Consider the following 24033-nt stretch of genomic DNA (forward strand, 5'->3'; position numbering starts at 1 on the left):
AGCCAGGAGTCAGCGAGTAACACACAGGGAAGAGCAAGCCTAAATTTAGGTAAAGCCAATGGGCTAAAAGCTGGGGATCCGGGGTCCTGGTGGACCCGTTCGTAGCCCGGGAACTTCAGCAGCCGACAACGACAATGATACCTTCAATTCAAAGTAATGAGAGCTTGACTGGGCTTCGCGTACGTGATTGTCGCCGTCCTGTGTGAAAATAGTAGCTTTGGCTTTGGTAGGCGATATTTCTGGCATACATATGTCCGCTTTGATGAGAATCCGTTACATATGACGGGTTCTGATAAGATAAGAATGGTGCCTGGGTCATAGCTTACTTGCGCAACCCGAGACGTCACAATCGGTTGTCTGTCCGTTATCGATCCTTCAAGTGGAAGTGCACAAACCGAACGCATCATCTGCACGTCTTGGGATTTCTACCAAATACCGCCATCATAATGTACAGCCCTACGCCGCCTCCCCCAATACCGCCGCCGAAGCCCAGCAGCCATGATACCAGCCGCTTGGGCACGCCCGCAACAACTCAGTCCCCGCGCCCACCGCCGATACCAGACAGCGGGATGGATGGCAAAGGGAGGGCTATGGTGACCGACTCCGCCGGTCTGATCCCCGCCGCCCGCCAGATTCAGCCTCCAGAGGAGATCCCAGACCCGGGCGAGCAATGGCTGCCCAAGGTCCTGCAAGACAAATCGTAAGTCCTATCCTGACACCGCTGTTGGTGATGACTTCCTATTGCCGCTGTGTTGTACATGATCATAATACTGAGTACATCTGACTTTGCGCCACCACTGCAGTAAACAAGACCTGGCCGACATCCTCTCCGACCCGAACCTCCTGAACGCCCTCACGCACGCGCCCGAAGCGGGGCACCCGTCCCTCCTCGCCTCGCACGCCGGCCTGCAGTCCGCCCTGACGGAGAACATGACGCTCGCGGCGCACCTCGTCGACCTCGAGGCGCGCGTCTCGCAGCAGCGCACGCAGGCGCAGGCGCAGCTGCTGTCGACGCACGCGCTGGAGCGGCAGTGGCGCCAGAAGCAGGCCGAGATGGACGCGGCGCTGGCCTCGTTCGCGCCCGCCGCCCTGTACGGCCGCCTGACCCAGGCGCTGGCCGAGCAGGAGCAGATCTGCGACGCGCTCGAGGAGAGCTTCCTGGACGGCGGCTGCGGGGCCCCGCCGCCTTCGTCGCTGGCGCTGTCGTCGTCGTACGACGACGACGCTGCGGGCGGCCTGGCGACGGAGCGCGAGGTGCTGGACTGGGTGCGCCGGTACCGTGAGGCCAGGAAACTGTACTACCTGCGGCAGGAGCGCAAGGAGAGGTGGAACGAGCGCCGTGTTGGTGGATGGAGGTGATGATGCCTCCTCTTCCATCGGCCACTCTACGGGGGAGACATGGCTACGTTGATGCTACTTCCTGTTGCGCTACGGATATGATTGGCTTACGGGACTTGCGGCACAGTCCGCGGAAAGGGCTGAAGGCGGAGCGCCAGCAGCGCCCGCGTCTAGACCCCCATAGTCTCTTCGGGCGTGAGATGATGAGTGAGCTTCATTGGATGATATCATATGAAAACACAAGCGATCCCAATAAATCATGAGCTGGTCGGAGTCGCCTGTACGACGATAAGATGCGCCGTCACAAGGTCGGTTTCACTCTGACGCACATGGGTAGCTATATCAGACCACGTCGGGGCCAGCCCGGTGCATGATGCAGTAAAAGTCGATTAGTAACCAGAGATGACTGCCCACACATACCACATCTTTTCCGCGCCAGCGACGGACCACGACCATCTTCTATTCACTATCTCACGCGTGTACATACATACCGCGGCGTCATGGTGTTGCGATATGCTGTACATCAGCGCCAAACCCTGCTGCGTTTTGTAGTCGGTCCGATACCAGCGCGGTGCGTGTATGTACGTGCGTACGCTCGGTTCCGAACACTGTGGCCCCTCCCACCATCATCGTTCAAACGCTTTCGTTCTTTTGCATCACAGAGAGAGCTGCCACCCCCAAAGGCAGAATCCGTCCAGATGCACCGGGAGCTACGTGTGCGCTTCCGGGCGGACCCTGATGAAGAGTGCTTGCAGGCTGCAGATGGCCATTGCCTGGTTCCTGCTGCGCGAAGGTCGCATACAATGACTATCACCTCTCTCATATAGCCAGGTATCCGGTGCCGCCTCGGCAGCAGGCCGATGCTTCCGCGCATATAATGACCAAAGTCAGCGTTACATTCCCAAAGTACCTACCTACGTACTTGAAAGATTGTGTGCCACATCTTGTTGAGCTTCATGCGTTTTATTGATATCACACCGGTCGATGACAAACCACGGTGGTATGCAGGCTATTACTACAGATTAAATATCACAAGAAACTAATCTTGACGCTTTTATTCTTTTCTACCGTGGGTCTTCATCTTCAAACCGTCTACCCACCGACTCGCCTGAAAAGGACACTGGAGTAGCAATCGCAGAGCCAAGTCGGCCGTTGTAGTGTAGGGTGGGCGTGCTGTAACGCAACTATATGCCTGCACCACCCGACCACCAAAGCTGGTGCCTTCAGCACACCCTATGCCTTACATTTTGTATCTCATCCATCGTTCCTTCTCATGTATCCAACCATCGGCTTGCTCATAACAAACTGAAGGGGCTCTTCTTCATCTCCGGACTCCTTGGGCTCATAGGCAGCATGAACAGCTCGTCCTCGGTTTCCTGAGCCTTAGTGCCGGGCTTGTCTCCACTGACGATGGCGTTCAAAGAGCCAACCGGGCCCGGCGTCCCCATTTTTGCCACCCCGGCGGCAAAGGCCGTTTGCGACGGAATCGCAATGTCCGAAGTGTCGGGAGACAGTGAATATAAATGATGTTGTTGATGACCTAATGGGAACTGTGAGCAAATAAATCTCTCCTCGCTGGAGGGGAAAAGGGGGAGGGGAAATAAACAAAACCGCTACTGTGTCTGGTCTTGGGAGACTTACCAGGGGATGAGGCGGTAAAATCGGACGTATTTATGACCAATTTGAGGCCCCGCAGCTTTTCACCGAGTCGGCCTGCTACCGGGAATCTTGGGCTTTGTGGAGTAGGCGGAATATGCCTCGTGTCAGGAGCTTGTCCAGCGCCGTCAGGGTTCGGTAGCCCAAAATGCTCGGCAATCCAGTCCCTTTCCTGCACCACCATGACCAAGGCTATGCCTTCGCTGTTGTCCTCCATTTCGCGGCGAATTTCATCCTGTAACTGGGACATACGCTTTTTGGCCCTAGATTTGATGCAAGGTCAGTGCCTATATTCTTCATTTCAGGGATAACGCTGCCGCCTGTCTTTTGTCAGACATTGCCGCCGGTCTCGAAACTACCCGGTGCACTCGAGACCCATGACGCATATCTGATTGTGCTTTGGGACCTTACGAACCAGATTGTATGCAGGACACCCCTTTTCCCTACATCTTTTCTCGTGTCCACACCGAGCGCCGGGGTATATATCGCAGGCATCGGTTTCGTGGTTAGTACACGGCCACTTCGGGAGTGCGAAATCCGTATCACAGGCGGCACAGCGATGTCGGAAGGTATTAAAAAGTATACTCGTTGTGTTTCGCTGCCCTCTTTTTCGCTTTGGGCGGGAATCTTGGTTGTTTTACCTTCCCACGACACCTCCCAGCCCTCCTGTTCGCCACGTACGGGAGCGCCCGGCTTGCCTGAATCACCTGCTGCCGGATTCCATTCGACCAGTAGTATTTTTGTTCCCTCGTTGCCGCTCCCCGTTTCGAACTCGAAGCGGGCTAGGGCATCCTGCGACGACGGCGTGGCTGGAGAGTCTATAGGACCCGCATCCGCCGCGGGGATGTCGGGTTCGGGGACGTCGTTCGCTGGAGCCGCCATTCGCGCTGGCCAGACAGTAGTCTTCTGAGAGACAGGAGTGATTACGATAAGCCAGCCTCTCAAGGTAACTCTGTGAAGACCCGACCACTTTAGCCGCAAAGCCCGGGTCGATGTAACTCCAGGCGACACAATAATGAACAAGCACTGGCTAAGCGGAGTGAGAAAGCAACACAACCACTCACTGCGCCTGGCAGTGCGTGGGATTGATCAGCTGCGACGTGGGACGGACGCCTATACGCTCTGTTTGGAGATAAGAGCTATATCGGATGCCGTTGGTGCGCGCCTGCAGGGCAGCAAGCACAGGTAGCTAGCTAAGCCAGCTGTCTCGGAGTGAAGCGTCGGCAAACAAATCCCACCTGTTTGATCGAACGGGCCCGATGAGGTCTTTGGCAACACGATTCGTGAGGCGGAGATGGTCACAGGAGATTACAGAAAGGAGGGGGGAGAGGGAGCAAGTAGGCTCAAGTGATGAGAGACGAATGCAGACTAGATGGCCTACGAGGCTAGGAAGCTATGATGGCTGGCGGCATTATTTGATTCTGTAAGGAAAGGATACTGCCGGATGTCGTTGTATATCAGTGTTTCTTCGGAAGAACCGCCCACGCAGCAGCGATTTGCGGCGGGGGTGGATGAGCAGCGAGAAAGTCCATTTATTTGACTTGTCATGGGTATGATTTTCCTGGCCCAAAAAGGAACCCTTGACATCTTGGCGGGCGATGATTACGGTACGGCCAAGGAACAAGTTCAAGATGAGTAATAGAGTCGCCTCCCGGCCGAGGGTGATTGCGGTGTGCGGCGTGGTTGCCCAAGATTGTCATGTAACTCGAAGGTACCGCCTTACCGTCAGACAACAGCTTCCCATCCGTAGTCGAATGAGCGTCGGCGACGAGGCCAGGGCCCTGAGAGAGCTTCCTTGCTATTAATAGAATGCCTAAGAACCAGAACGTCCACACGCAATGGCGGCATTACAAACTTGTGGGCCGTTGGCAGATTTGGCAGAGAGAGAGAGAGAGGCGAGCGCGCTGGGTGGAGTCCCCACGCGAGAATGAGGGATCTTGATCCTGTACGGATTGGGAAGGATGACTGGCGTCGATCTCCAACCAAACTGTCGGCGACAGCGTCCAGCTTGCCAGATAGATGACCTTCCCCTCCCTTCTTCCCCTGTCACACGTTAACGCACACGCACACGCACATTCACACACCGTTGAGTAATATTTGGAGCTTTTCTTTACATATGTTGAAGTCAGCAGAGTTGATCAACGTAGAGAGCTGTGTTGGCGACAAAGGAAAATAAACCAAGTATCTCGCACGAGGTTGATGAGCCGCGCTCGGTTCGTGGTTGTTGGTCGGATGGAACTAATGTCGGAAGAGTTAGGTATTTTTAGTTATGGCTGCTGTCTAAGTATGCTTAGCTAATAAGCTAACACCCGTTTCTGCTGCTGTTCCTGTCCTCTACCTGCAAGGATCGACTGGGCATACTGAATAGATATGTACAGCTCGACTTTGATTGATGCACAGGAGCGGGCCGATACGGCGCGCGCGCATCGTAGAATGGACGTTATTGGGTTACGGAATGCTATTCGAGTTCTAGATGTTTGCCCTGTGTTGTGTGCGTAACGCTGATGAACTGGAGACGCAACAACAGTTCGTACTAGGGCACAGCAGTCGCCCCAGATAGATAATCATTTCTTTATACGGGCAGACGGACTACAGTACGTACCCCTGAAACTGCATACGACTCAGGCTCGCTTTCCTTATGCACTTTGGGGCTCATAGGTGGGCCACCTGTCTGCCACCAAAACTTCACCAAAAAGCTCCCGATCCGACCGGCCTAACCCACTTTTCCACCACCTAGGTCGACAGGCAGTCCCCTAAACGACAGATTTGGTAGGGAAATACACACAACATTGTCGAAATGTAGGCTTCAACCCCCTGCTAGCGGTACCGGAACCCCCTGTCAAGGCCCCTGAAAGTGCATCTTTTCAAAAGTCGTATGCAGTATGCACGATATGCACTTTCCCACCAAAAAGTGAGTCGGGCTCGAAAAAATATGCACTTACACACACATATGTACTTTCCCCCGTATGCAGTTTCAGGGGTAGATACTGTATCGGCCGTCGCCATGTTTGAAACATGGCACATTACGGAGTAGATCTCGTTGGCAAGGAGATTTGAGTACGTCATGGAGTAGCAATCCCTACTTCGGCATTCGGATTGCATCGCATTGTTGCAGTCTAATTACTCCATACAAGTCTTTCAGGAGTTGTCGCAACGAGCCGAGCCAGCCGAAAGCGCAAATGCCGAGCCTAACTGGCGAGTTAGGAAGAAGTTGGGACACGGGACGACACACGAGTTGCCCGCTGTTCTTTCCGGTTACCGAGTAGGGCAACAACCGATTCAACAGGGTTCAATACCGACGGTGAGAGGGGAGGTCGAGGCTCGCCTAAAGAACAACGCATGCTTTAAAAAGGTGTGTGTATGTAGGGCTTGACGCAACGCGCGACAGCTACGGAGACCGGGCAAAGAGCTGGAAAGCTGGCTTGTAGTCAAGATTGAGCGAATCTTGTTCATCTATACGTGGACGGCGCCCTACAGCTGTACATATCGAAATCAAATAGAGCATGTACATATGTACCACCAGCCATGCAGGAAGGCCAATGGCATACCTACAGTAACAGCCAGTTCCCCAGATTTGGAACTGCCCAGCATCTTACGGAAGGTCGAGAGGGGGAGAAGAAGTTCTAGTGGCTAGTAGTGTGACCCCCACACAGGTACAAAAGAACCCAGGTAGGAAGGAAGGCTGGAAGGTAAGGGGCAGGAGGCGGTTCCGGTCCGAAGCCTTAACCCAGGATGGGTTTCCGTGCCGGATGGCTTCTTCACACGGCGTGACTGGGACGTGCCCATCCCTGGGCAGAACATTCTGGGCTGGCAGCTGGGTCACAGAACAGGAAGGAATATGGTTGTCCTGAAAGAATGACATCAACCCCAAGGAAAAGCCTCGAGTATGTGTTGAGATCAGGAGGTAGAATGGCTCGAGATGATATGATATGCAAAACAAACCCTCTTGGAATGCTGGATGCGATATGCCGATCCCTTCCAACTCGGAGCTGAGTTGTTGGCCAAACGCATTGCTGTCTTATAACACGTCCTCTATACATGACGCGATGCGAAAAGGAACCAAATTCCATATTTGGCAGCACCTTAATATTCACCCATTCCACTACCTTGACGACGGGCAGACAAAGAAACAAACGCAATCGGCACAGATGGGGGATCTGCTGGTGCTACTTACTACCGTATATACAGTTTGCAGATAGGCACCGCTTCCGACGAACGGGGATCGATCCATCTTCAGTACTTGTCGGTCGTATTTCGTGCTCTGTCTCTGTGTGTGATGATAAGGAGAGGGCGATGACAGGGTTGTATAAGAGCGCCAATGAGATAAGCCGGAGTCAGTCTTAGCAATTTGCGAGAACGACCGGAGAAGGCCCGGTAAGAAATCGGTGGGACCCCTCTGTCCATCTCAGTTGCGTCGCGGGGACTCCATCTCTTCTAGTCGCACGCACTGTCTGCCAAGAAGCAGAGGAGCCCTCTTCCCGCTTTCCCGGAGGCGAGTGACGAAGGGTGAGTAGGCAATCGGTCCGCGATTTGTTCTAAGAGGGTACGTGTTCACGATAGTTTCGTGGAAACGCGTGAAATTATGCCGAGCGGCGAGCTCAAACTTTCACATCGGCCAGATTATGTACAAGCAAGCAGCCAGGTCGGCTCAACCCAAGGTCGCGATCTGCATGGCCTTTTTTACCTGACCTGACATACTACGTACGCCCGTGGAGAGAGATTGACAACACCTCGCACATTAGCTGCGGCTCCTATCGCAGTGTCGCCATCGCCTCGTAAGCTTTCCGACAAGCTTCGCATCCTCTAGGACGGGCTCCGGGTTATACCAGCAACTAACTGCTGAGACAGTGGGCAGGCTAGCCGCGAAAGAAGTGCCGAGTCGCAATGCAGATCGTTTGGTAATAGCATCCAACATGTAGGTAGTCATCTGTATGTACTCAAGGACCCATAGGCTCACCCTCGTGACCTGAATGCTGCCATTGTGCGTCTGTGGGAACGTTTCTTTTGCGAGGATCCAATCTTGCGGTGGCCGAGAAGAGCAACGTTCAAGGTGCTTGTCGTGTGTGATGCTTGTTTTGACACGGCACCGATCAGCCCTCAAAACCCAAGTGGCCTTGCAGGGCATGAGCTTAAAGGAGTCATTTTGGGCCAGGAAGCCATGGCGTGGTTTGGACCAAAAATGCTCCCGCCCAACCCAATCCAACTCAGCCGAGTCAGACTGCCGGCTAAATGCAGACGCGAGCTCTAGACCAGATAGGCCACAGAAGCAAGCAGGCACACACATGGCCTCAGCAGGGCCAGGTCGAGAACGGGGCGGCTCTTCGACTGCTGGCAGCCCTAGACTGCAATTTGTTGAACTTTTGGTTTTCAAGATAACTCCCATTCAGGTGTGACCAGGCACCAGACGGACGTGTACAGCCCAGCCTTGTCTATCTCTTGTGTATCTATCTGTGTGTCATACGGAGAGGTGGAGCGCCGGCATGGCTGATAATCGTCTTTGATAAGGGTTCTTCTGAGGCTTCTACGGGCCGACTCGCATGGGTTTGACGACGACAAGTGACTTAAGGCTCCGCCGGGGGACAGTAGATAGGTGCTACTCAGTACGATAGATAATCTGTGCTTTGGCGCCAAATTGTACGTACCAACGTCATGCTGGGAACCGACTGACTGATTCACGCAAGGCTAAAAGGTAGCACGCCGCTGATAGAAGGCATGTACTGGATTGTGTGCTTGTAGAAAGGGCCTGAAGGGCTTTCCAGGCGGGAAGATCACTCGCTCGGGCGTGCTGTTGCACTCCACTATTTGGCCGGCCAAACGCCGCAAGTAGTGCTCCGTGGACCCAGACATGACCACCGTCGGCCACTGGAGGTGGTAGCTGGTTACGTTTCTTCTACTTGCCCACGAGAATAGCCCCGAGACGGTAAAGAAGAAAGAGAAGGAAGAAAGAAAAAAGTGCCTTGGTGGATTTCTGCCGTGGGACCTGCTGTACGGTACACCATTCGCAAGTTTGAACACAACAACAACAACAGAGCCGGCACCGGCATGGTCGACGAAGAGGTGTACACCTTGATGACTGTAGATCCAACTACATGTATGTACCCAACCTGGGGCCTGTGTAAGCCAGCCGGACGCAAGCCCCTCGGCGACAACTTACAGGTGTTGCAGTAGCCACGAACTCTAACCTACCTACCTACCTACAGGCTGGAGACCCTTTCCTTCAATGTTCCTTACCTACTACGTCGTGGGTACACAGCGCGCGATCACGCAAGAGAAAATGAGGTATGTTTGTTGGGTGCCTGTCATGGTTCCATGTGTGCAAGTGAGGTTACTATGAGGTACGTACAGCACAACAGTTACAGTAGTAATGTGATATCCATATGACTTGCAAAGATAGATGTGAGGTATCGTTTGTGCATCAATACTGTCAAAGGTAGCACTTACAGCAAACAAGCACGCACACCACGCAGTACGTGTATGGCAACTGCACCGGTTGCCAGTTGGAAACGGAGCAGCGGTAGGTAATGTGATACCTGGCTGTCGTCACCCACAGAGAGTTCAGGCCAGCAGAGACAGACTGTCCCACGATCAATACCCGGCCAAAGCCAAAAGGCCATTGAGCCCAGCGGGCCACACGCGGCGGTACCCACCGCTTGGCAAGCTTTGGCTTGGTAGCATTATGGTGAAATGTCGGCCAAAAGAGAAAGAATAGAAAGAAAAGAACTTCTCCACGCTCCCGTAGCTCCCCGTCCGTCTCTTCTCTTTTTCGCCGCGTCCTGGCTCGAAGAAGCAGATGCCCAGACGCCCCAGAATCTCCACCCGTGCTTCCACACACACCCCTCCACCCCTTCCCCCATTACCCATTACTCGGCCTCTTTTCCCATTCCGACCCCCAGTCTCTCCAGTAGTCTCTCGTCTCTTTTCTCCAGTCCCAAGAGATCCCCAAGACCTGCCCTTCTGGCCCAGACGGACTAGAAGAATACTACTTTTGCCTACCCTCGCTTTTCCAAGTCTCCCGCTTTCAATTTTGTCCTCCCCTCCTCCCTTGCGTCCCTGACAGTATATTCTTTGTTGGTCTCGGCACCTGAGTTCCCTGTCCAGCTCAGCTCTGGTACTTGCCGGCTTATTAGTGATTCCCATCACTGCCACTAATACTACGTGGCGGGCACATCCCAATTAAAGGAATCCCATCGCCAATCACCCCCCTCGGTGCGACACAGCCCAACGCTTTCGACGCCCTTTACCCAACCGCCCGTTTGTGACGGTTCAGGACGATCTGGCTTTCTCCAAAGACGGCCCCTTCTCTGGACGACTCGACGACTTCCTCAAACCCGGTGTAGGATTCGCTCGCATTCCTCGCATCTCGCCGAGACTAGACTAGCGACAGGCATTTTGGGCCTGGACCGCACCATCTTGACAGCAGGAGAACAGACGGTGGAACTGGCGCCCCGGGTGTGCAGGTTGGGCCGATTGGAGACTCAGAACCTCGTGTTTCTGCCGAACATTTCATACTCGCCCGTCCACTCGCTACCGATCGTATCTCGTTCCGCCGCGATTCGACAGTCTACCTGAAGTACCTACCGCCGCTTCAGACCGAGTACTCGATGTCCCAATATGCTTGATTCGCGACCGACAACTGTCGCCCGTACCAGGTTCATTCCTTTGGCCTTCCCTGCCTTGTAGAGGGCTAGCAAGTACTCAGTGCCTGTCTGTCCTCCGCTACGCATTGAGGTTCCTACACCGTCAACAGACGATTGTTGTCACTGCCTATCCTCCGCCATGGATCCTCCTCACGTAACCGAGTTCGCCTCTCAGCGATATTTTGATAAGCTCAAACAGCTTGCCGAGGCGAAAGATCGGCAGCAGCCAAATGCCGCCCTTGACGGGTCGATTAGCCCAACCTCGACCTTCATCCTTCCCATTGGTGGCTCCAAGTTACCGGAGCAGACCGACGCCGAACTCAAGACAGCGGACAAGCGGCGTCTTCCCTTCAAGTTCCGTTCTATAATACCGCTACGAACATCAACCGAGCATGATCAGCGCCGCCTGTCCCCGACCAGAAGAAGAGGTTTGTGGAGCTTCCAGTCGACCTGGCTTGATTGTTTGTTAACTCATGTTATGCAGGGCGGCTTTTGACCAGCTTTTTCTGGCGCTCCCTAATGAATTGAAGATCCAGATCGTGGCATCATTGCCATTATCCGATATATTAAATTTAAGACTAGCATCTCGGTCGTGGCACGCCATGATTTCTTTGAATGAGTTGCCGATCGTTCGTTATCACCTTAAACACCACATACCGGCTTATGCGACACGGCTATACCCGGTGCCAGAAGATAGAGCGGCCGTCAACATTCATTATCTTTGTGGAATATGGCATCGATTACATGTTGCGGCAAAACTCGCATTCCTGATATGCGAGTGGATTACGAAGGAGCTTTTTCTCAGGAGGACCGAAGAGCAACGGCGGGACTTCTCTGTCCAGCGTGAGCGCATGCGGCGACGCTTGATACCTCTGCTGTTCACTTTGTTTCATTTCTTCGAGACATATCGAACCCTTCACCTACAGTATATCGAAGAGCACGGTCACGGTCTTATGAAGGAGCCTTATACGGTAAACCCTATAGAGGCTAAGATCATGAGTATGTACGACGACAAGACGCTGCTACATGTCCACCAAGTATTCCCCATGGTAGTGTCGTCATTCTGCCGGAGGCTACGCCCCCCTTCCTATGTCGGCCGTGTCGAAGGAGCCTTGCGCGGTTACATGCACGGGAAGCCTAGTGATGAGGTTTACGTGACTGCGCTGTGTGTCGGTGGCCTTCGACAGTGCGAGCGTTTCTGGGAGATAAAAGGCTACAATTCACGACGAGGCACCGTCGACGCTTGGTACAACTCCGTTGCCAAAAGCCCAGCTATGAAGACTCCGGCTGAGCCAGTAGGGAAGTCACGCCGAGGGCTTTTGGGGTTGAGCCGTAAGAAGTCGTTTTACAATATGAAAGACGCTTCTGGCCCAGGGACCGAACCGTTACCACCTCTTCCAGATACTTGGGGCCGACGTACATCCGATGCGGCCCGGCGATCGAATGAGGCCACGCCACCACTATCTAATGGTACAATGTTGGAAAGTCTGGTCTTCGACACCAGCATGTCAGCTGGGATGCCGATGGGCCCCTTATCCCGCGAGCAACTGAAGCTCATCCTACCGGATCTCCCCGTTCTGCAACAACTATGGACGCAGACTGCCGAGGCTCTCATTCTGGATCGCCAGATCGTTCAACGGCCGCAAGATATCAAAAGAAATGCTGCGGTGATGCTAGACCTCATTCAAGAGGATGGCGCAGCAATTCAGGATGAGTGGTGGTATGGCCGAGTAGCGCCCGAATCGGTCCGCCCACCCCTGGAAGCGATTGACGAAGATCCTATTGAATAACGGCCATGGATACGATTCCATCTAATGGCACGAAATACACCCTTACCGAACTACATTGTTTGACGCAACATTCCCTACTTTACATTATCATTATCATCATTATCACCATCATCATCATCTCTCTATCTCTCTCTATCTCTCTCTATCTCTTGTTTATTTTATACCCACGAGAAGTCATTGGCATTTGCAGGCGTTCCGGTCAAGAGAGGCTTGGGTCGGAAAGCACGGCGGCCCTAGAAGCGGCGGCGTCCACATTGGAGTTATTTTCTTTGTCTTATGAAGGGGACAGATGGTCAAACTCAGGACTCTTTTGACATTTTTTTTATATGGAATTCTCCATGCAGCGTAACTTGTATGCATAGGCGCGGCACCTAGGAGAGGGCTGGTGGGCGGGGCAAGGCAAGCCTGGATAAGGGGGTTGGCTGAGCGGACCAGATAGATGATACCAATTCGAAGCAAAGGCAACATCGGTGTGCCTCAATCGTATACTTCAACTCTCACAAGACTGTCTATATCTTGTGTGCATGACTTCCACCCGAAAAGGGAAAGTGGGTTTGGTTTCTGGGTGAGTATAGTCAGACCTCGATCGTACCACTCTCTTAGGGGAGACTGACGTCGGCCGACGACAGCCAAAGACATCTCTGATTGACGTCTCGCCTTTCCTACCCCGATCTGCCGAGCCCAGGAATCGGACGATGGGTTACATAGATAGATCCACTGGATATATGGGGAATGACAAGACCAAAGTCGTAGTACCCTGTTTTCTGCCAGCTTTCCCATGGGGTCGGCGGCCCCCCACTGTCGGAAAAGCATGCGTCTGGCTCTCTTTCTGGTTTCCCTTGTTCCTTGCTGTCACGTACAAACCCCATATTCGGCCCGTTGCCACACAATCATCTCACCAGGACAGAGATGCTCGCCCACCCCGTGATCTGTACCATTCTAACCTACTTTTTTTTTCTTCGTCGTGGAGTGTAATTTCGGGGTTTCCACCGTTGCTTTGTGCCTCTGCCATCTGCCTCGCGTAGGCGCACTGTATACAGAGAGACCACGGTCGGTTTCCCGACGGTCAATCCGGCGCTTTGGCTTTCTCCTTCACTCCCAGCATCCAGCACCAAAACACGGGTCAATCAGTCTGAGGTTGACGCGGGAACCTCCCCAGAAACGAATAACTAAGGGGGTTGGTTGGCTGGGGAGGCAAATGGAGTTCGGAGAAGAATAGAAGAGTGTAGACGATACCACAACAGGAACTATCCAGCATCTTGTCACAACACGCCCCTTGATTCTCCTCATGCGCATTCGTTACGGCTGCTAGATTCTTTCGATAAGCGAGAGGCAATCCCGGAGGAAAGAGAGTACAAACCCGGCCGTGTATCTATTGTTACTATGCACTACTAGACTGGCTTCCCAATATTATCATCTACATACGTATACAGCCAGCCTCTACTATGGTTACTTTTGTTGTTCTTCTTCCCATGATCGTGTGTACCATCGCTTGGCACTTGGGGAGTCCCAGCCCTTACAGCCGATACGGCAAAAGTGAAACGGTGGAGTCTAACTCGCGTGTCCTTGCCATGGCGTCGGAATGCATCTCGATAGCGTGACACTGTAGGTCAACTAGCAGGGAAAAGAAGGGGGAGGCAAGACGGAGCTACTACAAACGGAAGAGGACGAAAGAAAAAAACAGACCTACCACGTAGTATTTCCACTAGAGCCTCACCGGTCTGTTTCCCTAGCTAAACTCTAATAAATTCCTCCAACGACTACGTAGTACACGTTAGTAGTACAGTGATGTCCGTTGGTTAGCATCATAGCTGAAGGACGACCTCCAAACACAGGCTGCTACGGAGGCCACCTAGGTCAAGACCGTGGCTCTCTTAACAAGCACCAACAACGCATCAAATTGGTGTCATGTGTATATTTCCATAGTAGTAGATGAATCTACTACCTATCGGGGTGGGCATTATACTAGGTACAAGACAATGCGGCTGCCGATCCATCATGACGACGATGACGATAAGTGGTGAGGTCTACGTAAATGATAAGACCGAGGCCTGGGACCGAGGCCTGGGTTCTCCAGATGCTAGGCAACTGCCAGAGTAAACCCCAGGGGGTAAGAAGCGGAAAATGCAGGGGAAGAAGCTGGAGACAGGACGGAACCCCTCGGGGAAGGGGGGCCGACGCCCGCGAGAAAAACCGAAAGGAAGCAACAGAAGAAGAAGTTCGATTCGAATAGAGGGAAAGATAGAATAGGTTCGTTCTACTAACAGCTTAAAGTGGGAATTTGGCCGATATAACCCCATATCACCTACGGCGAACCGGTTACCAATGACTAGTTTCGGTTTTTGTAAGCAAACTTCGCTGACGAGCGCCGCACCAGGGCAATGGGGGACTTAGAAATCATGAGCCTCGGCTCGGGGGGCTCTCATGACTCGGTCATTAAAGCCGTCTTGGTGCCCATATACTATTCATTCAGGGGGGACATGTCAAAAATCTGGGGAAGAGCAAACCCGTGATTGTGAATTTGTGACCGACTTATCCACACGCATGCTACCCTAATAATATGAGTACGTTGTCGGTGATGAGGAAACGGGAGTCGGTTTGCTTCTTCGGCCTCCACACATGGCACGATACGTACGGTCGATGAAGGCGGACTGCACGTCTCCTCTATTGTCATCCAGTCGGCTACTCGAGATTGTACTTTGCAAGAAGCCGGATATTTGGCCAAATGGGGAAAAAGCCTGCCTATACTCAACATCGCTCGTTATGCCTATAAATACATTGGGGTAGTGGGAGGAAACAAGAGACGCAAAAAACCGGCGATATGACTACTGCAGTGGTATATTCACCTCCATCCCCGGCTCTCCCTCGCTTCAGTTCACTTTTCCCACCAGGGTCCCTGGTGAGATTTGTAACGAATAAGATGTCGCAAAGAGAAGAATTGCAAGTAGCAGCATCGCGGATGAGGAACTGGCATGGCTGATGTTTGCTCAGATATTCCATTTATTCATCCTTCGTAGCGCAGTGAGAACCTAGGTGTAGAACTCCAGCTGCGTCTGCTATTACGTCGAAACTGCTAGGGAATCCCCCAAATCGCCGCCCTGAAGGGGAAAAAGAAAAAAGAAAAAACGCCATTCATGATTCGTGGCTCCAAAACTAGATAATAGCAGATAGAAAGGCTGCAAAGCCCCGTGCAAAATGCAGACATGATCAAGCAAAACAAGGTTTTCGTCGTTACATCATCAAGACCACCGATTTCGATAGCCCGTGTTTATACCGCTTTTGTTTAAGCCGCTGGTGTCGTACCCGCCGTTCGTCATGGCACTGTTTGGATATGAAGTCGCACTTGAGCCACTGTTGGTGCGTTGGACACTGCTGCCCAGGGCATATGCCCCTGCGCCTCCCATGCTCATGCTGTTATGAGCCGTGCTAGAGTCTAGCGCTTGCATGTCGAACAAGCTCTGGTCAGAAAAGGAGGGGAATGAGGCTACACCACTATGTGAGCTCGCGGGGGTTGCCCGTGATGTCCCGAAGTGTGGTGACTGCGTCGAAACCCCATGTGCAGCGTTACTGGCTGCCCGGTATGGATTCTCCATGGATGACGCCGAAGTTGTTCGTCGTGGGGCGGCAAAGGAGGCATTCGGGTGGACGGAACTGATTGATGGCGAGGCCCGAAACGAGTTCTCGGTCCCCATCAAGGGCGAGTTGTTCTGGGTCCCAAACTGCGGAGAATGGGTTACGTGGGATACAAGTGTAGTCCCGGGGAGTTGGTCGTCAAGTTATGTTGCTGGCGCGGGTTCGATGAATAAGCCCCTTGTTGTACTGTGTAAGAGGGACTCTGGTTCTGCCCATAGTAATTCGGTGCGTTCGCCGTCGCCCGGGTACTTTGTTGGGAAGGCAAGGTGGTTGTCATCTGAGATGGCTTAGAAATATGTGACGGGGTGGGGGACACCGTCTGTGCCGTCTGCTGCTGTTGGCGCTGCTGCATCTGTTGCATGTGCGGGTGATTGCTGCTATTGCTCTGCGCGCTTTGCTGGCGGTTTTGCATAGATGCTGTAAATTGTTCATAGTGTGCGGCCAAGCCTTCAGCCGGCGCAGCAGGGATAGAATGCCTACTGGCTGCTGATGGCTGTTGTTGTTGTTGCTGCTGGTGCTGCTGTTGCTGCTGTTGCTGGTGCTGCTGGTGCTGGTGCTGCGGCCTCTGTTGGTGACTGCCGTAAGCTTGGTAATTTTGCTCGTTGCGCACCTGGAGAGCACTCATCTGGTCGTACTCGGCATCGAGGGACTTGTCCATAGACGGGCTTGGCATTACCGTCGACTGCTGTGACGTCTGATGTGGTAAGTCGGGAGATGCAACTGTAGATGACATTGTGTGCGCCATGTTCTCTACAGATGGCGCTGCTGCCACTGCGGTCCCCGAGCTTTGTCGCTTTCCCACAGCGCCATTCGATTTTCGGGGACGCTTTGCAGGCGGAACAGACGTGCCACTAGATTCAACTGGCATGTTCTGCTGCCTGTTCATCCCCAGGATTGCATCGACTGCTGCAGTCTCTGGTTGCTGAGCTGAAAACGTTGACTGAGCTGTTGTATCAAGCGTGCCATTCCCGTTCGTGGTGGCCTCAGCCCCTTTATTGGGTTGGCGCTTTCGTTTGGCACCGGAAATAGTAGATGCCTTCACTTGGGGAGTACTTGTTTGAGCATCTTGAGGCGGAACCGCATCCGGGGCAGCATTCTGAGCTGGTAGTTGCGTACGCTTGTTTTTATTTCCACCGCCGTTCATTTGACCAGGAGCAACCGTACCTGCATTGGGTGTGGGCAGAGTTGGTGGTGGAATATACGAGGTACTAGTCTGCGGCGTAGGAACTGGTGTTTGCTGCAGGTTTTTGGATGCTTGGGTTGATGAGTTGATTGCTGCATTAGCTTTGCCCTTGGACCCCTTGGACCCCTTGGACCCCTTGGACCCCTTGGACCGTCCTGTGCTACTTTTATTCGGAGTCGAGCTCGTGGTCGCCTCCATGCCAGGCGCAGCCTGAGCGTTACTAGGTCCGGCCGAGGATGGTGTTTGCTGCGGTGACTCCTGTGAGCCTGCGGCTTTGGGTCGGTTTTTGGAGCCTTTCGGGCGACCTCTCCTTTTGAAGATGATCCGGGGTCTCCCGGTTCATGGTTAATAGACGTGAATCCAGCCGCCGGGGTCACATTGTCCGGCCTGGTATCAGAAACACGCGGAGGCGTCAGGAGATCAAACACCCTCCTCTCAACAGTATCCCCATCTGGATCCGCTGCCACCGGCTCTTCATCCACATCTACATCTACATCTACCCAGCTCTCGTCGTGGGCAGCTTCCGGGTCACTCCTCGCTTGCTGGGCGGGTTGCGAAGCCGGCGCAACCGCAGCAACTTGACCACTCGTTTTGGAGCCCTTCTTCAATCCTTTGTCTCTCCGCACCTTGGTCGCCTTACTGCCCTTTGGTCGGCCTCTTGGGCGTCTTGTCGGAGCAGCTGGGGCAGGTGGAGCAGCAGGGGGCCTCTGAGGCCGGGTGAGGTCTGGGAAGATCTCGGAAATCCAGCCAACAAAAAGGTTACCAGCACCATTGGCCTCGCCACTTTCAGGAAACTTCCCATCGGCGGGAGGTGGTGCGTCAGGGATACCACCAAAGAAAGCCAATGCCTTGCAGACCTGGTCCACAACTGTTGCGTGCGGCAAGCTGCGGATCAGTGTGAGGAGGCGAGCTTGCTCTGCCTTGACTTCTGACGCAGAAAGGGCTTGATGTGGTTCGGGGGCAGGTGTTGGAGTGGTTGTTGGAGCAGGAGTGGTTGTTGGAGCAGGAGCGGCCGGCGCAGCTGGAGCGGCCGTATCCGCGTCGGTGGGAGTTTTGGCCGGTCGTGGGCGCGCATAGTTGGCTCGTCGGTGATGTGATACATAATGGGGTGTTTCAGCGAGCTTTGCCTGTAGGGCGGTACTTTCACTATTTCGCTTCGCCGCTTCGTACCTCGCCTGACTCTCATTTCGGTTTGCAAGTTCCATGTGCATTACATTGAAATTCCCCTTCATGAGGTCTGTCTTGCCCTTCAGTTTGCTAGGGATCGGGTTTCGCACACGGCCGTCCGAGTGAGCGCCATTATAGGCTCGGTTGTCTATTCGAAGGCCCGAATGGCTGATGCCGGGCACATCGGAGGGCGCCTCATTCGGGGCAGCCGTGGGATCGGCTTGGCTATCAGTACTGACAGACGAGGAACCGGGAGCGGGTAGTTGTTGAGGAGAGTCTAGAGCTGGTGACGCATTACTCGCGGCAGTGGCCATTGGATCCAGCGGCCGCGATCATGGCCGTAGAGGCGAACCTTGGCTAGAAAACCCAAGCTGCAGAACGTATCTGTGTATTGTTGCCGATTGTGTTTTCTCGGCGTGCGCCAATGACGGTCCTTGGAGATGGACGATTTGCCGCAATACGTGTCCCCACGTCCCTATCGGAACATATTTCGTTCGAATGATTCAACGCTCGATCATATACTGATATATTCTGGCTCTCGGGGTCGCAGCGCTGGACTGACTATATAGTCGCGTCGCAGTGACCCAAAAGTAGGCTGTGCAAGCAGCGACAATATGTCCGGTCTATGACCAGTTACTACTTGGAACGAACGCTAAGAGCGCTGGAGTGTAGTGCCCGCTCAATATGGAGGAATGCTAGCTGCAGTGCGGACTCGGCATAAACGATCGTGGAAGCTGCGATGGACGATGAGGGCGGCACAGATGACACGGCCACTGTTGGTGGTAAACAGAGAATTGGAGGATATCGGATGATGGCTACAGAGACGGAATGGGGGAGATCTCGTACAACCCCAACGATGTGAGAAGGGGAGGGGAGCCGAGAAGGGGTTCAGCTGGTTGGAAGACGGGATCAACAATTGAATCCTGGGATCAGGTTCACCACGAATGGCCGGCTCGGTTGCTTGCTGAGCTAGCTAGAGTTGAATTAGTAGGTCGGTAGGCATGTATGTAAGATGTAATGTATGTAGCATCCAGATATTCAGGTGGTGTTCACAGTCGTGCGCGGTGCTTGCTTTGATTTCCCAGGTCCAAGTCCAACCCTTCCATTTGGGCACAGGGTCACCGTAAGATGCTAATTTTGGCCTAGTGTGGCTCAATCACTGGTCGGCAACACGAGCAACACTTTTCAAGAAGTCGGGTGGCTGGCGCATCAACTCAACTGAACCTGAACCTGAACCTGAACCGCCCGTAACCTTTCGATACATGCAGGTGCTTATTAGGTGGTTAACTGTGTGTACGCCCCGATACCCCTGATCCACCATCGGGTCCTCCAGTTCGCTCGGTGGGCTGGGACATGGTGTTGCTGTGCATCTAAAGAGAACGATGTTCTATGTCTGGCGCGAGCAGGATGGAGAAGTCATTGGATTCCGATGTTCGAGCCGGCAGGGAGGTAAATCAATTGGATTGTTGTAGGTACATCAAGCATCCTGAACATTGAACCCTGCATGGTACAAGTTTTGATACATCTATATGTATCCCATGTATATATTGACTGACTTGACCGGAGTTCGTTCCACTTGGTTCTCATCGCCCCAGAGGTCAGGTCAGTACACTCAGCAATGATGATCTCCTACTTGTACGATCTCCAAGTTGCGCACCATTTCCAAAGCGACATATCAGGTACCCGACCTGCTCAAGCGCTGGGATGCTTGATCAGTTCGGACCAGCCAGAGGGATTCCAATGCTGCACCTTCCTTCGTGCCTTACTGTACCTTCTGTACCTACTGAAATATGCAGTTGTTGCGTGCAAGTGCGTTTGGCTACCATGGGTTTATGGACCTGGGCACAGTCGCAGCCGCAGCAGACAATTGCCGGGCATTCGAAATAACGACTAGGTGCAGGCGCATGGGGAACGGCAGGTAAAACAATCGGTGCATAGAGCGACTCATTCAGTAGTCGTAGATCGGATACATCAATGATCAATGCTGGTTGTGATCGTGGGGTAATATGTGTCTGCATCTGGCTGCTGGGAAGTATTCTAGATGAGCTTAAGGCGTTCCCAGCCTATCAAAGCACCTGTCCAGTGGGCCTTGCTCGCCCAAGCCCAGCCTGCTTCTGACGACCTAGCCTGAACCTGAACCTAGGAGCTCCAACTACCTCAAGTGCGCTATGTCCAAATAACGTCAACCTCAATCGACCGCCCGCCGCACATAGAGCTCGCGGCTACCTCAACCTCCGCCTTCACCAACGATACGCTCCTTTCGCTTCAGCGGCAGTCTTGACATTGGATAGCATTTCCTATTCTGTACCTGCAGGCCGGTCAGAGTTTCCTCAACTGCTTGCTTGCTTCTTGCGCAGGAACAACAAGCCTCCTGCTGAGCGGTTATCCCGCCTTACAGCTCGGCACAGCATCGCCATCACCGCTCAACATATTTTCGACCTCCCTACGCCAAGATGAAGTACTGTCTAGTCTCTGTTCCACTGGACGCCGTCGATTCTTCTGACGAGCCCATTGATGCACTCAAAGGCATCATAGGCGACAACGGAACGGTCCTCCCCTTCGCCGTGCCAGACTTCAAGATCGGGACCCTGGATGCCCTTGTACAGCAGGCCGATGACCTCGGCAAGCTCGATGCCTCATGCGAGGGCCTGGTAGCCAAGGTTGCCGAATCCCTCAAATCACTACTTGACGATCAGGACAAGGTCGACGAGCAGAAGTTTGTGAATGACAGTATGCGTGCAACCTACCCCCTTCAGTAGCCAGGATGGTCATACTCACAAACACCTCAGAGCCTACCGACAACTATCTACGCACATTCAACTGGAATAAGGTCCGATACCGAGCAGATAAACCTATTGCCGAGCTGATCGACACACTTCAGAAGGTAACACCGACGCATCCAATCACCCATGGCTTGCCGTAACTGACCCATGTTTCCCGCAGGAGCTTGTCACTGTCGACAACGATGTCAAGGGGAAGCTCAACCAATACAACCAGGTCAAGACAAACTTCGCTACGCTGCAGAGGAAGCAGACGTAAGTCTCCGGTCTTCCCTCGCTGTCCATGCTACTGCAGTGCGCTAATTAAGACTCAGGGGCAATCTCACGACCAAATCCCTCACACCTATCGTCGATCCCTCTTTACTTATCCAAGATTCCGAATACCTTGAAACCCACCTCATCGTTGTTCCCTCCAACCTGAAGAAGGACTTTTTGAAAGGCTACGAGGGGCTCTCGCCCATGGTCGTGCCTAGGTCAGCCACACAAGTCGCCCAAGACGAGGAGTTTGTACTGTTCACAGCGACGACGTTTAAGAAGCACAGCGCCGAGTTTCTGCAGAAATGTCGAGAGAACAAGTGGACTCCACGCCAATACAAGTACGTAGAAGGCGGTAAAGAGGAGGAGCAGAAGGAGTTCGACCGTGTCGCAAGAGAAGAGAAGAAGGTATGGGGCGAAGCGTTGCGACTCAGCCGGACCGGATGGAGTGAGAGCGTCATGATATGGGCACATGTTCTGACACTTCGGGTATTCGTTGAAACTGTGCTACGGTACGGTCTGCCGCTCCAGTTCGTATCTGCCTTGGTAGTTACAAACCCGAAGCTCTCTAAGAAAATGAAGTCCAACATGGACTCGGCGTTTTCGCACCTAGGCGGCAATGCAGTCGGCCGGGACAAGAAGGGGAGGATCACCAAAGACGATGCGGCGTTGACGTCTGAGATGGCGGCAGCAGGTCTCGGTCACGGAGAGAGCAATGAGTACACGGCCTACGTGTACTACGAGTTTGAGCTCTAAGGCTTTAGAGTTTCGTTGTTAGGCGACGAACAGGAAGTAGTATCATTACGCAAATCAAGCAGGCGCCAGATTGAATGGAAGTTGTCTTTCGCAGTGTGACGCTTGGAAAAGGGGTCAGGGGTATTGTTTATGTGGCAATTACTGGGCGTAGACGGTAGCCACGTCGCGTAGATGAGCATCACCATTGCAATCGTTCAAGTTACCGTTGGTTGCCAGATTAACTACGACATTTTGCCCCAGCGCTACGGATTCAGCCGGTGGATGTTATGATTTATTTTATCAGATCCTCTCTAACGTGTCTAGACAGATAGGTCTCGCTCTATTTGTTCTTGAGCTCGATCAGGCCCTTAGCCTGCAGCCACTCGACGATCTGGGCGACGCACTCCTCGACGCTGTTCTCGTGGGTCTTGATGACGATCTCGGGGTGGTCGGGGGCCTCGTACGGGGCGCTGATGCCGGTGAACTCCTTGATCTCGCCGGCGCGGGCCTTCTTGTACAGGCCCTTGGGGTCGCGCTGTTCGGCCACCGAGATGGGCACGTCGACATAGACCTCGATGAAGGGGATGGCCTCGTCGGCACTGCCGGCCGGCGACGCCGCGTGCAGCTCCCGCGCCGTCTGGCGGTCCGCCTTGTACGGCGAGATGAAGGACGTCAGGGCGATGGTCGACGAGTCGGCGAAGAGCTTGGCTACCTGTTCGTATGGGAGGGGGAAGTTCGTTAGTCTCTCTCTCTAGGTGGCGGAGGAATCATGTGTAACTCCTCTAGTGGAAGAAGAAAAGAAAAAACGTACCTCGGCGATACGGCGAATATTCTCATTGCGGTCCTTCTCGCTGAAGCCCAGGTCCTTGTTCAGGCCGAAGCGGACGTTGTCACCGTCGAGGCGGTACGAGGCCAGGCCCAGGTGCAGCAAGTGCTGCTCGAGGGCGGTCGCGACGGTGGACTTGCCCGAGGCGGAGAGGCCGGTGAACCAGATGGTCATGCCCTTCTGGCCGCGGAACTCATTGCGCTCCTTGCGCGAGAGCGACGGGTGCCATGTGATGTTGCTGTATCATTGTTATTGGCACATTGCCGCCTGCGTACGCTTTTGCTTTTGTCTTGCTAGGGGGCGCGATGATCCGATGATGGAGGGGTAAAATGATAAAGTAGATAGATAGATGGTGGGGTTATAGGAATGTCTTGGAGGGGCAATGGCAATAGATAAATACTACACGCGCATAGGAAAGAGACGGTGGGAGAATACTCACGATGCCATTTTGTGTTTTAGTATATGACTTTCGACCGATTTTGTCCACTGAAAATAGAGATGAAGGGAGAGTATTTGCAAGGTGGTATTACTTTCCCAGAAAACACCTCATGTCAGGAACCTCTCCCCCAAAGTGCCGTTTCCCGCAAGAATCTTACCAATGGAGAATATCCATATCCAGATTTCCGGTTCCGCACCGGAACTGCAACTAGGTACACTAAAAGCCCTGGAGTATGACGTGATTTGCGTGAACCCGCGGGGGCTTTTGTAAGTAATTGGCGCGCCGCGATTCAAGGCAGTTTTACCTGCTTCTATACCACCTCTTTCTTTGGTAATATTGTGGAAAACTAGGCTCATCTATACTTGCTAATGGTATATTTCCTTGCATGACACTAGACTGCCCATGGTTTCTAATACTACTTTTTAGGCACTGAAGCAACCGTTGCCAGATCTACACAGATATAGATTCACCGTTGCTTTACTGTAGAGACGGCGAAAGTGTATGCCTACATATCTAGGAGGAATGGCGGATGGAATCAAGGTAGGTACCGATGCCTACCACTAAGATAGGACAATGCACCATGCAACGTTATTC

General features: G+C 53.3%; 6 protein-coding genes across 6 annotated transcripts; 3 read left to right on the forward strand and 3 right to left on the reverse strand.

Annotated features, from left to right (window-relative positions):
• Window positions 1–446: 446 nt before the first annotated feature.
• PG994_011770 (uncharacterized protein) lies at window positions 447–1359 on the forward strand (the record flags this gene model as incomplete). Its single annotated transcript, XM_066863179.1, has 2 exons — window positions 447–700; window positions 804–1359. 2 exons carry the CDS (start codon window positions 447–449, stop codon window positions 1357–1359), a joined length of 810 nt encoding a protein of 269 aa, XP_066712289.1.
• A 1274-nt stretch (window positions 1360–2633) lies between these two features.
• Window positions 2634–3876, reverse strand: PG994_011771 (uncharacterized protein; the record flags this gene model as incomplete). The annotated part of the gene is made up of 3 exons (XM_066863180.1): window positions 2634–2878; window positions 2980–3257; window positions 3410–3876. 3 exons carry the CDS (start codon window positions 3874–3876, stop codon window positions 2634–2636), a joined length of 990 nt encoding a protein of 329 aa, XP_066712290.1.
• Window positions 3877–10770: 6894 nt separating this feature from the next.
• PG994_011772 (F-box domain-containing protein) lies at window positions 10771–12421 on the forward strand (the record flags this gene model as incomplete). Its single annotated transcript, XM_066863181.1, has 2 exons — window positions 10771–11059; window positions 11214–12421. 2 exons carry the CDS (start codon window positions 10771–10773, stop codon window positions 12419–12421), a joined length of 1497 nt encoding a protein of 498 aa, XP_066712291.1.
• A 3733-nt stretch (window positions 12422–16154) lies between these two features.
• Window positions 16155–18718, reverse strand: PG994_011773 (uncharacterized protein; the record flags this gene model as incomplete). The annotated part of the gene is made up of 2 exons (XM_066863182.1): window positions 16155–17547; window positions 17592–18718. The coding sequence occupies 2 exons, from the start codon at window positions 18716–18718 to the stop codon at window positions 16155–16157; spliced, it is 2520 nt and encodes an 839-aa protein (XP_066712292.1).
• Window positions 18719–20857: 2139 nt separating this feature from the next.
• On the forward strand, window positions 20858–22195 carry PG994_011774 (uncharacterized protein; the record flags this gene model as incomplete). Its single annotated transcript, XM_066863183.1, has 4 exons — window positions 20858–21134; window positions 21194–21288; window positions 21348–21439; window positions 21499–22195. The coding sequence occupies 4 exons, from the start codon at window positions 20858–20860 to the stop codon at window positions 22193–22195; spliced, it is 1161 nt and encodes a 386-aa protein (XP_066712293.1).
• A 319-nt stretch (window positions 22196–22514) lies between these two features.
• Window positions 22515–23447, reverse strand: PG994_011775 (uncharacterized protein; the record flags this gene model as incomplete). Its single annotated transcript, XM_066863184.1, has 3 exons — window positions 22515–22886; window positions 22986–23238; window positions 23440–23447. The coding sequence occupies 3 exons, from the start codon at window positions 23445–23447 to the stop codon at window positions 22515–22517; spliced, it is 633 nt and encodes a 210-aa protein (XP_066712294.1).
• Between the last annotated feature and the right edge of the window lie 586 nt (window positions 23448–24033).

The sequence above is a fragment of the Apiospora phragmitis genome, assembly GCF_038363925.1.
Source record: "Apiospora phragmitis strain CBS 135458 chromosome Unknown utg000010l:1.0-9815664.0:1.0-9183399.0, whole genome shotgun sequence".
Lineage (NCBI taxonomy): Eukaryota > Fungi > Ascomycota > Sordariomycetes > Amphisphaeriales > Apiosporaceae > Apiospora > Apiospora phragmitis.